The sequence below is a fragment of the Martes martes genome (genome assembly GCF_963455335.1).
Source record: "Martes martes genome assembly, chromosome: X".
Taxonomy (NCBI): domain Eukaryota; kingdom Metazoa; phylum Chordata; class Mammalia; order Carnivora; family Mustelidae; genus Martes; species Martes martes.
This window is the reverse complement of record NC_137897.1, coordinates 55,588,219-55,602,000: the sequence shown is the minus strand read 5'-3', so window position 1 is coordinate 55,602,000 and position 13,782 is coordinate 55,588,219. Positions and strand designations below refer to the sequence as shown.

Here is a 13,782-nt window from a genome sequence, read left to right as displayed (position 1 = left end):
CTTAATGTAATGCTGCCTATACAGTAGGTGGTAAGATGATTAAATTAAATAGTGCTGTTTGTTTCCTTTATTTGTAGAGTGAGGATAATAAAGAAGTTTAATGCTAAAACACTGTTAGGAAAAATAATTATATTAACACAGTTGTATTAAATTTAAATAAACTATTATAAAATTCTTAGTATTTGGTATAGGCAGCATAATGATGAGACATATCCCAAGACTGTGTGGTTACCTAAGGAAATGCTATTTCATAAAAATGACAAGTTCGAGAAGATGCCTGTCACTGTGTATGTGCTAGTCAACTGTTGAACTGCAATTTAACTCTCACCTGAGTGCTTTTTTCTATTTTTAATTATAGGCTAAAGTTCTGCGGTTACTAGCCACTGCTTATTTGGATTGGGATGACAGAGAATATTATGATAAGGCTCTCAGTGCTATAAACCTAGCAAATAAGGTATGAGCGGTTTCTACTTTTGCATATTAATGAATTTTTTTAGAGCTTCGATTCACATTTTGAAATCTAGTTTAGACATTTGCTTTAGTATTCCTGCTTCTTGTACTTAATTATTTGCTCTTTTTTTATGATTTGCAGATTACATTATAATGGAAAATTAGAAGTAAAAAGGAAAATGGTGGTATTATTTATACTTAGTAAAAAATAAAGTATAATTAAGTTGCTTTGATTTAGTGGTAATTCATGGAAGATACCAGATAAAACAAAAATGCTTTTCTCACATTAAGAGCCCTACATACTTTTTTTTTTTCAGGTGGTTGCCAGAGGGGTGGTAGGTAAGGGGATAGATGAAATAAAGGGGTTCAAGAAGTACAAACTTCCAGTAACAAGTCATGGAGGTGAAAAGTATAGCATAGAGAATATAGATTGATTTATAATCAGTAAGATTATAAAAATGTCCTTTGGTGATAGATGATGACTATACTTATTGTGGTGACTCCTTAGTAATGTATAGAATTGTGGAATCACTATGTTGTACATCTAAAACTAATATAACACTGTGTTAATTACACTTCAATAAAACAAACAAACAGAAACATCCTTGGGGTTTCTTTTAAGCCTCAGATTGTTTTGATCTGTTCTGCACAGAAAGGAAAAAATGAAATGTACCTCAACAACAGATTTTTTTTTAAATTGTCTTTTGCATGAAATGGAAAGGGTTCTCTTCAGCTGTTAGATTTTAGGATAAAGAAGTAAATAGTGATAAAATAGACATATAATGGGATTTTGTTTAAAAAGCATTAGCGGGGGGACCTGGGTGGTTCAGTCGGTTAAGTGTCCAACAGTTGATCTCAGCTTAGGTCTTCATCTCAGGGCCCTGAGTTCAAGCTCCGCATTGAACTTCACCCTATGGAGCCTACTTAAAAAAAAATCAATCAATAAACAAATAAATAAATAAATAAAAAACATTAGTGGTTCACTTTCATCTCATGTTCATACATACATTCACACATATATGCCTCCATCCTCCTGGACAAAGAATATTGATAGGGTGATAACGATTTAAAAAGAGATTTAGGAGTGTCTGGCTGGCTCAGTGGGTAGAGCTGTGACTACTGGACTTGAGGTTGTGAGTTTGAGCCCCCACGTTGGGTATTTATTGGACAGACAGAGACACAGCAAGGGAGGGAACACAAGCAGGGCGAGTGGGAGAGGGAGAAGCAGGCCTCCTGCCGAGTAGGGAGCCTGATGCAGGGCTCAGTTCCAGGATCCTGAGATTGTGGCCTGAGCTGAAGGCAGACGCTTAATGACTGAGGCACCTAGGTGCCCCCCAAATAATAAATCTTTAAATAAAAAATAAAAAGATTCATTTAGGATCAATGTATTTTACTTATTAATAAGGCAAATAATTATACTGATACTTTTTTTTCAGTTTTAATTTAAATTCCAGTCAGTTAGCATACAGTGTAATATTAGTTTCAAGCATATAATACAGTGATTCAGCACTTCTATACAACACCTGGTGCTCATCACAATTATACTCCTTAGTCCCTATCACCTATTTAACCCATCTCCCCAGCCACCTCCCCCCTGGTAACCATCAGTTTGTTCTCTATAGTTAAGAGTCTGTTTCTTGGTTTCCCCCTCTTTTTACCCTTCTGCTCATTTGTATTCTTTCTTAAATGCCACGTATTAGTGAAATCATATGGTATTTCTCTTTCTGTAACTTAGCCTAATACTCTGTAGCTCTATCCACGTCATTATAAATGGCAAGTTTTCATTCTTTTGTATGGCTGAGTAATACTCCATTGTGTGTGTGTGTGTGCGCGCGCACGCGCATATACCACATCTTCTTTATCCATACATCAATCGATGGACACTTGGTCTATTTCAATATCTGGGGTATGGTAAGTAATGCTGTTAAACATAAGGGTGCATATATCCCTTCAAATTAGTATTTTCTATTCTTTGGGTAAATACCCAGTAGTGCAGTTCCTGGATCCTAAGGTAGTTCTAGTTTTAACTTTTTGAGGAACTTCCATACTGCTTTCCAGAGTGGCTACACAAGTTTGCATTCCCACCAACAGTGCATGAGGGTTCCCCTTTCTCCACATCCTTGCCAACACTGCTTGTTTCTCGTGTTATTGATTTTAGCTATTCTGACTGGTGTGAGGTGGTATCTCACTGTAGTTTTGATTTACATTTCCGTGATGATGAGTGATGTTGAGCATCTTTTCATGTGTTTGTTGCCGGTCTATATGTCTTCTTTGGAGAAATGTCTGTCCATGTCCTCTGCACATTTTTTAATTGTATTATTTATTTTATTTTTGGGGTGTTGACTTTTATAAGATACGTCATTTGCAAATATTTTCTCCCATTCTGTAGATTGTTTTTTAGTTCAGTTGATGGTTTCCTTTACTCTACAGAAGCTTTTTACTTTGATGAAGTCCCAATAGTTTATTTTTGCTTTCATTTCCCTTGCTTCAGGAGACATAACTAGAAAGAAGTTGCTGTCGCTGATTCAGAGAGGTTGCTGCTGGTGTCCGTCCTCCTCTAAGATTGTTATGGTTTTTTGTCTCACATTTAGGTCTTTCATCCACTTGAATTTATTTTTGTGTATGATGTAAAAAAGTGGTCCAGTTTTATTCTCTTGCATGTGGATGTCCAGGTTTCCCATCACCATTTATTGAGAGACGGTCTTTTTTCCATTTGATATTCTTTCCTGCTTTGTTGAAGTTTAATTGACCATATAGGTGTAGGTTCATTTCTGTTTTTTTTTCTTTTTTGTTCTGTTGATCTATGTATTTATTTTTGTGCCAGTACTGTACAATTTTGATCACTACAGCTTTGTAATATAACTTGAAGTCCAGAATTGTGATGCCTCCAGCTTTTCATTTCTTTTTTCAAGGTTGCTTTGACTATTCTGGGTGTTTTGTGCTTCCATACAGTTTTAGGATTGTTTGGTCTAGCTCTGTGAAAAATGCTGTTGGTATTTTGATAGGGATGGCATTAAGTGTGTAGGTCGATTTGGGTAGTACAGACATTTGAATAATATTCGTCCTTCCAGTTCATGAGGATGGAATGTCTTTCCATATCTTTTTGTTATCATCAGTTTCTTCCACCAGTATTTTATAGTTTTCAGAGTATAGGTCTTTTACCCCTTTGGTTAGGTTGTTTCCTAGGTATTATTTGGTGTAATTGTTAGTGGGATTGTTTTCATACTTTCTCTTTCTGCTTCCTCATTTTGGGTACATAGTAATGCAACAGATTTCTGTACATTGGTTTTATATCCTGTGACTTTACAGAAATTGTTTTTCAGTTCTAGCAATTTTCTGGTGGAGTCATTTGGGCTTTCTATATAGAGTATCATGTCATCTGCAAATAGTGAAAGTTTGATGTCTTCTTTGCTAATTTGGATGCCTTTTATTTCCTTTTATGGTCTGATTGCTGAGGCTAGGGCTTCCAGTACTATGTTAAATAGCGGTGGTGAGACTGAACATTCCTGTCTTGTTCTTGACTATAGAGGGAAAGCTCTCAGTTTTTCCCCATTGAGGATGATTTAGCTATGGATTTTTCATACATGGCCTTTATTGTGTTGAGGTATGTTCCCTCTAAACCTACTTTGTTGAGGGTTTTTATCATGAATGGATGTTGTACTTTGTCAGGTGCTTTTTCTGGATCTGTTGAAAAGATCATATGGTTCTTATCCTTTCTTTTATTAATGTGGTGTATCACCTTGATTGATTTGTGAATACTCAACGCTCTTGCCGCCCAGGAATAAATCCCACTTGATCATGGTGGATGGCTTTTTTAATGTATTGTTGGATTCAGCATGCTAGTATTTTATTGTGAGTTTTTCATTCATGTTCATCAGATATCTTGGCCTGTAGTCCTTTTTTTTAGTGGAGACCTTATCTGGTTTTGGAATGGGGATAATGCTGGCCTCATAGAATGAATTTGGAAGTTTTCCTTCTTTTTTTTTTTGAATAGTTTGAGAAGACTAGGTATTAACTCTTCTTTAAATGTCTGGTAAAATTACCCAGTGAAGCCATCTGGCCCTGGACTTTTGTTTGTTGGATGTTTTTGGATTACTGATTCAGTTGTTTTGCTGGTTATCTGTCTGTTCAAGTTTTCGGTTTCTTCTGTTTCAGTTGTGGTTGTTTATATGTTTCTAGGAATTTTCCATTTCTTCCAGGTTGTCCAGTTTGTTGGCATATAGCTTTTCATAATGTTCTATTATAATTATTTGTATTTCTGTGGTGTTGGTTATTTCTCCAATGTCATTTGTGATTTCCTTTGTTTGGGTCTTTTCTCTTTTCCTTTTGATAAGTTTGGATAGAGGTTATCAATTTTATTTTAAAAATATGTTATTTAAAAAATTTTTTAAAAATATTTATTTATTTACGAAAGAGACACAGAGAGAGAGCGTGAGCATGAGTGAGGGGGGAAGAGCATAGGGAGAGGGAGAAGCTGACTTCCCACTGAGCAGGGAGCCTGACATGGAGCTTGATCCCAGGACTCCAGGATCATGACCTTGGCCAAAGGCAAATGCTTAACTGCCTGAGCCACCCAGGCTCCCCAGATTTTATTAATTTTTTTCAAAGAACCAGGTCCTGGTTTTATTGATTTGCTCTGTTGTATTTTTTTTTTTTGTTTAGTTTCTGTATCATTTATTTTTGCTCTCATCTTTATTATTTCCTACCTTTTGCTGGCTTTAAGCTTTGTTATTCTTTCTGTAGTTCTTTAGGTGTAAGGTTAGGTTGTTTTTTTTTTTTCCTCATTTTATTTATTTTATTTATTTACTTTATTTTAATAAACATATAATGTATTTTTATCCCCAGGGGTACAGGTCTGTGAATCGCCAGGTTTACATATTTCACAGCACTCATCATAGCACATATCCTCCCCAATGTCCGGTTAGGTTGTTTTTTGAGAAGTTTTTTGATTCTTGAGATCTGTATTGCTATATACTTCCCTCTTTTTTTAATAATTTTTTTTCTTATGTGGATGCTTTAGTCTGGTTTCCGTTTTTGATTTGCCTTTTTTTTCCTTTTTTTTTTTTTAATTTAACAGAGATCACAAGTAGGCAGAGAGGCAGGCAGAGAGAGAGGAAGGAAAGCAGGCTCCCCACTGAGCAGAGAGCCCGATGCGGGACTCGATCCCAGGACCCTGGGATCATGACCTGAGCCGAAGGCAGAGGCTTTAACCCACTGAGCCACCCAGGCGCCCCTGATTTGCCTTTTTTTTTTAAAAAAAATGGCTTGTTTGTTTGTTTGAGAGAGACACCACGAGAAAGGGAACACAAACGGGGAGTGGGAGAGGGAAAAGCAGGCCTCTTGCTGAGCACAGAGCCTGACGCAGGGCTCAACCCCAGGACCCTGGGATTATGACTCGAATCGAAGGCAAACATTTAACCAACTGAGCCACCTAGGCGCCCCATACTTCCCTGTTAGAACCACTTTTGCTGCATCCCAAAGCTTTTGTACTGTCCTATTTTTAATCTCGTTTGTTTGTTCTTTGATTTCCTGGTTGACCCATTCATTATTTAGTGGTGTGTTTTTTAATGTCCATTCATTAGTGGTTTTTCCAAACTTTTTCTTGTGGTTGACTTGTAGTCTCATAGTTTTGCCATCAGTAAAGGTGCATAGCATGATTTTAGTCTTTTTGTATTTGATGAGGCCTATTTCATGACCTAATATGTGATCTATTCTGAAAATGTTGCATGTGCACTTGAAAAGAATGTGTATTCTGCTATTTCAGAATGGAATGTTCTGAATATATCTGTTAAGTCCATCTGGTCTAGTGCATCATTCAAAGCCCTTCTTTTTTATTTATTTATTTATTTTTATTAAATTTTTTATTTATTTTCAGCGTAACAGTATTCATTGTTTTTTCACCACACCCAGTGCTCCATGCAATCTGTGCCCTCCCTAATACCCACCACCTGGTTCCCCCAACCTCCTGCCCCCCGCCCCTTCAAAACCCTCAGGTTGTTTTTCAGAGTCCATAGTCTCTCATGGTTCACCTCCCCTTCCAATTTCCCTCAACTCCCTTCTCCTCTCCATCTCCTCTTGTCCTCTATATTATTTGTTATGCTCCACAAATAAGTGAAACCATATGATACTTGACTCTCTCTGCTTGACTTATTTCACTCAGCATAATCTCTTCCAGTCCTGTCCATGTTGCTACAAAAGTTGGGTATTCGTCCTTTCTGATGGAGGCATAATACTCCATAGTGTATATGGACCACATCTTCCTTATCCATTCATCCGTTGAAGGGCATCTTGGTTCTTTCCACAGTTTGGCGACCATGGCCATTGCTGCTATAAACATTGGGGTACAGATGGCCCTTCTTTTCACTACATCTGTATCTTTGGGGTAAATACCCAGTAGTGCAATTGCAGGGTCATAGGGAAGCTCTATTTTTAATTTCCTGAGGAATCTCCACACTGTTCTCCAAAGTGGCTGCACCAGTTTGCATTCCCACCAACAGTGTAAGAGGGTTCCCCTTTCTCCACATCCTCTCCAACACACGTTGTTTCCTGTCTTGCTAATTTTGGCCATTCTAACTGGTGTCAGGTGGTATCTCAATGTGGTTTTGATTTGAATCTCCCTGATGGCTAGTGATGATGAACATTTTTTCATGTGTCTGGTAACCATTTGTATGTCTTCATTGGAGAAGTGTCTGTTCATATCTTCTGCCCATTTTTTAATATGATTGTCTGTTTTGTGTGTGTTGAGTTTGAGGAGTTCTTTATAGATCCTGGATATCAACCTTTTGTCTGTACTGTCATTTGCAAAGCCCTTCTTTTCTTATTGATCTGCTTAGATGATCTGTCCATTGCTGTGAGTGGTGTATTAAAGTCCCTTAAATTTCTGTGTTATTGTCAATGAGTTCCTTTGTGTTTGTGATTAATTGTTTTATATATTTGGGTGCTCCCAAGTTGGGTGTGTGAATATTTACAATTGTTAGATCTTCTTGGTGGATTGTCCCCTTTATTATTATGTAGTGCCCTTCTTTGTTGTTATAGTCTTTGTTTTAAAGTACAGTTTGTCTTACATAAATATTGCTACTCTTTTTTTAAAATATCCATTTGTGTGATAGATGTGTCTTCATCTCCTCACTTTTAATCTGCAGGTGTCTTTAGGTCTAAAATGAGTCTCACATAGGCAGCATGTAGATGGGACTTGTTTTCTTATCCATTGTGACACTTTATATTTTGATTCACGCATTTAGTCCATTTACATTCACAGTAATTATTGACAGAAATGTATTCAGTGCCATTTTATTGCTTTGTTTTATCGTTGTTACTGGAGATTTTCCTTGTTCCTTTCTAGCCTTTGTCCTTTTTTTAAATCTTTCTTTCCCACTCAAAGAGTCCCCTTTAATATTACTTGCAGGGCTAGTTTAGTTGTCACGAACTCCTTTAGTTTTTGTTTTCTGGAAAACTCTTTTTCCTATTCTGAATGATAGCCTTGCTGGATACAGTGTTCTTTTTTTTTTTTTTAAGATTTTATTTATTTACTTGACAGACAGAGATCACAAGTAGGCAGAGAGGCAGGCAGAGAGAAGAGGAAGCAGGCTCCCTGCTGAGCAGAGAGCCTGATGCGGGGGCTTGATCCCAGGACCCTGGGATCATGACCTGAGCTGAAGGCAGAGGCTTTAACCCACTGAGCCACCCAGGCACCCCTGGATACAGTGTTCTTAGCTACAAATTTTTCCCATTCAGCATGTTGAATATCATGCCACTCCCTTCTGGCTTTCCACATTTTTGTTAAGAAATCTCCAGCTAGGGAGGCCTGGGTGGCTCAGTGGGTTAAAGCCTCTGCCTTGGGCTTGGGTCATGATCCCAGGGTCCTGTGATTGAGCCCCACATCGGGCTCTCTGCTCAGCAGGGATCCTGCTTCCTCCTCTCTCTCTGCCTGCCTCTCTTGTGATCTCTGTCAAATAAATAAATGAAACCTTAAAAAAAAAAGAAATCTCTAGCTAGCCTTATTTTTTTTTCTTGTAAATTAAGGACTTTTTTTGTCTTGCCATTTTTAAGATTTTTTCCTTATCACTGTATTTTTCCAATTTAATTATAATATGTCTTGGTGTTGGCCTGTTTTGTTGATTTGGATGGGAGTCTTCTGTGCCTCCTGGATCTGGATGTCTCTTTCTTTCCCCAGATTTGGGAACGTTTTAACTATTGTTTCTTGAAATAAATTTTCAGCTCCCTTTTCTCTTTCTTCTTCTTCTGAAACTCTTATAATACAGATGATTCATGGAGTCACTGAGTTCCCTATGTCTATTCTCATATTGCATAATTCTTTTTTCTTTTGTTCAGCTTTATTATTTTCCATTATTTTGTCTTCTAGGTCACTAATTTGTTCCCGTTTTTTTTCGCCTGCTGTTCATGAAGCCTGTTTTCAACTCTTCATTTCTGACTGTTTCTTTTTTATTTTTTAATTTCATTTATTTACTTATTTTTTTTTAATTTAAATCTTAGTTTACCATGCAGTGCAATATTGGTTTCTGGAGTAGATTTCAGTGATTCATCACTTATATACAACTTCCAGTGCTCATAACAACAAGTGCCCTCTTTATTTTTTATTTTTTTTTGAAGATTTTATTTATGTATTTATTTGAGAGAGAGAGAGAGAGAGAGAGAGATGGAACAAGTAGGGGGAGCAGCAGAGGGAGAGGGAGAAGCAGGCTCCCCACTGAGCAGGAAGCCTGACGTTGGGCCCGATCCCAAGACCCCAGGATTATGACCTGAGCTGAAGGCAGATGCTTAACTGACTGAGCCACCCAGACACCCCAGCAAGTGCTCTCTTTAATATACATCATCCTTATCGATCCCCCCACCTCCCTCCCATCAATTCTCAGTTTGTTCTCTATCATTAAGAGTCTCTTATGGTTTGTTTCCCTCTCTCCTTCCCCCCACTTCCCATTCATCTGTTTTGTGTCTTCAATTCAACAAAGGAGTGAGATCATATGGTATTTGTCTTTCTCTGACTGATATTTCACTTAGCATAATACACTCTAACTCCATTGATGTCATTGCAAATGGCAAGATTTCATCCCTTTTGATTGCTGAGTAATATTCTGTTATAGAAATACACACACACACACACACACACACACACACACACACACATCTTTTTTTTTTTTTTTAATTTTTTTATTTTAATAAACATATAATGTATTTTTATCCCCAGGGGTACAGGTCTGTGAATCGTCTGGTTTACACATTTCACAGCACTCATCATAGCACATACCCTCCCCAATGTCCATTTCCCCACCACCCTCTCCCATCCCCCTTCCCCCCCGCAACCCTCAGTCTGTTTCTTGAGATTGAGTCTTTTATGGTTTACACACACACATCTTTATCCATTCATTAGTCAATGGACATTTGGACTCACTCTGTAATTTGGCTATTGTTGATAATGCTGCTGTAAACATGGGGGTTCATGAACCCCTTTGAATCTGTAGTTCTGTGTCCTTTGGATAAATACCTAGTAGTGCAATTACTAATTGTAGGGTAGTTCTATTTTCAACTTTTTGAGGAAGCTCCATATTATTTTCCAGAGTGGCTGGACCAGTTTGCATTCCCACCAACAGTGTAAGAGGGTTCCCTGCCTCTGCATGACTGAATCTTTTTTCAAAAAATTATTTATTTATATATTTGTCAGAGAGAGAAAACACAAGCTGGGAAGCGGCAGGCAGAGGGAGAAGCAGGCTCCCTGCCAAATAAGGAGCCCGATGCAGGACTCGATCCCGGGACCCAGGGATCATGACCCAAGTCAAAGGCAGACACCCAGCTGACCGAGCCACCCAGGCATCCTGATTATTTTTTAACTCTTTCATCACTGTGTTAAGGGTCTTACTGATGTCTTCTATTCTTTTCTCAAATCCAGTGAGTATTCTTGTGACTATTGCTTTAAATTCTTCATCAGGCATGTTACTTTTAGCTGTTTCACTTAGTTCTCTGGCCGTGGGCTTAACTTGTTCTTTAATTTTGGATAAATTCTTCCATCTTTTTGCATTTTGTCAAAATCTTTGCCTTCTCTGTGTTAGGAAAGCCAGTTATTTCTCCTGCTCCATTTTCAGTATGGCCTCTTCTTTCCCTTTAGTTGTAGAGTTTGTTCTGTGAGTCTTAAGGTTGATTTCTCTGGTATTTAGGATGATTTTTTAGTTATCTAATTGTGTTTGTGGGAGGAAATGAGCCTAGGGACCTCCTACTCCACTGCTATCTTCCTCTCTTTTAAACTGACACATTGTAGAATTTTTTCCCAAGAGATTAGAAGCAAAAAATGGATAGTTGATTAAACAGTACTAAATTTCCCAAGCAGACCATTTTACTTGAATTATAATTATGTGGATGAATTACTTAATGCTGAAAATATTTTTTAACTTTAATTTTTTTAATTTAAAAATATTAATAGAAATAAACACTTTCAAAAATTGCATGCTTTTTATATTTGCTAAGATACTATTTCTCTCCCCCTCTCCCGCCTCCCCCAAAAAACAGGGCAGGAGAACAGAGGAGATTGCATACCAGCTATATGCCTTCTTGCCAGCATGTCTCTTTGTTCACTGGCTGCAAAAGTTGTAGTTTTCATAGCAATTATTGCTATTATTCCTGAATTACCATATCTAATAACCTGGACATACCTAAATTGGGTACATTAGGATTTCAGTGGCAGGGTACACTTAAAAAGGTTTTATTTGGAAATAATTTCAAAGTTACAGAAAAGTTATAAGAGTAAGAATAGTTCAGAGAACACCTGTATATATGGGATGCCTGGGTGGCGCAGTTGGTTAACCTTCTGATCTTGGTTTAGGCTCACGTTGTGATCTCAGAATTGAACCCTGCATTGGGCTCAGTGCTTAGCTCACAGTCTGCTTCAGATTCTTTCCTTCTCCCGCTTCTCCTCACCTGGCAGTTGCTGTCTCTCTCTCTCAAATAAATAAAATCTTAGAAAAAAACCCACCTGTATATACTTTACCCAGATTCACCTGTTATTAATATTTCTGCACTCTTTCCATATTATTGAGGGAATATAACCCATAATATATCCATATTATTGAGGTATTCAATATATATTAGATACCCACAATAATGAGCTTTATAGTGTTTTTTTCTTTTCAGTATAGGATTACTCTAGGATCAGGTATTCTGTTTGTCATGTCTCCTTAGTCTTCTGTACTCAACATTTCCACAACCTTTTTTTTTAAATTTTTGTGTCATTGACATGTTGGAAGAATACACTAGCTTCCAATCTTGTTTGAACTGGAAGTTCTTCATTTGAGGTTTTTTTTCCTTCATTTGAGGTTTATGTTGTGATTAGATTCAGTTTATAATTTTGTGACTGGAGTACGACATAAATGATGATGCTGTGTCCCTTCTCAGGGCACCTCATCTGGAAGCCCATGATGTCTATCTGCTCTTGATTGGTGATGTTAATATTGATCACCTGGGCAAAAGTGTTGCCCAGTTTCTTCATTGTGTATTTTTGTATATATTGTATATTTTTCTCATGGAACTAATAGATGGTGGGGAGGCTTAAAATTGTTCATATACCCTGTTTCTCATTAAAATTTCCCTTTAGAGGTAGTGCTCTTGCTTAAACCAGTCTTACAATTATTACCAAATGATCATTTTTTTTTAAAGATTTTATTTATTTATTTGACAGACAGAGATCACAGGTAGGCAGAGAGGCAGGCAGAGAGAGAGGGGGAAGCAGGCTCTCTGCTGAGCAGAGAGCCCGATGCGGGGCTCGATCCCAGGACCCTGGGATCATGACCTGAGCCAAAGGCAGAGGCTTAACCCACTGAGCCACCCAGGCGCCCCCCAAATGATCATTTAAAAAAAAAAGATTTTATTTATTTATTTATTTGTCAGAGAGAGAGAGAGAGAGAGAGAGTGAGCGCACAAGCAGGCAGAATGGCAGGTAGAGGCAGAGAGAGAAGCAGGCTCCCCGCCGAGCAAGGAGCCTGATGCGGGACTCGATCCCAGAATCTTGGGATCATGATCTGAGCTGAAGGCAGCGGCTCAACCGACTGAGCCACCCAGGTGTCCCCCAAATGATCGTTTTTAAGAAATTTTTATTTTTAAGTAATCTCTACATCCAATGTGGGGCTCAAACTCACAACCCTGTCATCAGGATTCACATGCTCTACTGACTGAGCCAGCCAGGAACTCTGCCAAATGATCATTTTTCAACTTTTAGCACACCCTCCACGTTGACCAGTTGGCAGTCAGCATTCTACTATAAACATTTATTCAATATTTATTTATTATTTATTTATTTATGTTTATTATTTGATTATTTATTGGCTTATTTCATTTATTATCAGTATGGATTTGTGTATTCCTATTTTTTTCAACTGATTCATAATTATTCTTACTAATTACCAGTTTTGTTGTGATATAATGGACATAAAATAAACTGCCCATATTTAAAGTATAAAATTTGATGACTTTAAAATTTTTTTTTTAAATTTATTTATTTGTTAGAGAGAGAGAGAGAGCGAGCACAGGCAGACAGAGTGGCAGGCAGAGGCAGAGGGAGAAGCAGGCTCCCCGCCGAGCAAGGAGCCCGATGCGGGACTCGATCCCAGGACACCAGGATCATGACCCGAGCCGAAGGCAGCCACCCAACCAACTGACCAACCCAGGCGTCCCTAAAATTTGATGACTTTTAACATATGTATATACCTGTGAAACAATCACCACAATTAGGATAGTGCATATGTACCTCACTCCTCAAAGTTTCTTCCTGTCCTTTTGTCAACTCTCTCTCCCACTTTTCCTTGAGTAACAGCTGATCTGCTTTCTGTCATCATAGATGAGTTTGTATGTTCTAGAGACTTATATAAATGAAATCATAGAGACTATATTCTTGTTTTATGTGGCTCCGCTCCCTCAGCATAATTATTCTGAGATTCATTCATGTTGTGTGTGTGCATAGTTTATTCCCGTATTGTTGAGTAATACCTCATTTCATGGCTATGTGCCGCAGTTGCTCTTTAATCTACTTTGTCTTTATTATTATAGTTACTTCAGCTTCCATTTAAATGTTAGCATTTCATCACTCAGGTCTTTGTGTTTAAAGAGAATGTCTTGTATGTCTTGCTTCTTTTGTTGAATCTGACAATCTCTTTTAACTGTGGTGTTTAGAATGTTTACATATGATGTGATTATTGATCTGGTTAAGTTTGCGTTTATCATCTTGTTGATTTTCTAATTGTCCAATTTAGTGGTTTATTCCCCCTTTCTTCTTTTTCTACCTTCTTTTGGATTATTAGAATATTTTTTCAAAATAGTGAATGAAAGCTGTGT

General features: G+C 37.7%; 1 protein-coding gene across 1 annotated transcript in view; it reads left to right on the top strand.

Annotated features, from left to right (window-relative positions):
- TEX11 (testis expressed 11) overlaps positions 1–13,782 on the top strand; it is a gene marked incomplete at its 5' end in the record, with an annotated part of 270,791 nt that overhangs the window by 53,121 nt on the left and 203,888 nt on the right. Inside the window, one exon of the mRNA XM_080795516.1 lies at positions 359–454. Coding sequence (XP_080651642.1) covers positions 359–454 — 96 coding nt within the window. The remainder of the gene's footprint in view (positions 1–358; positions 455–13,782) is intronic.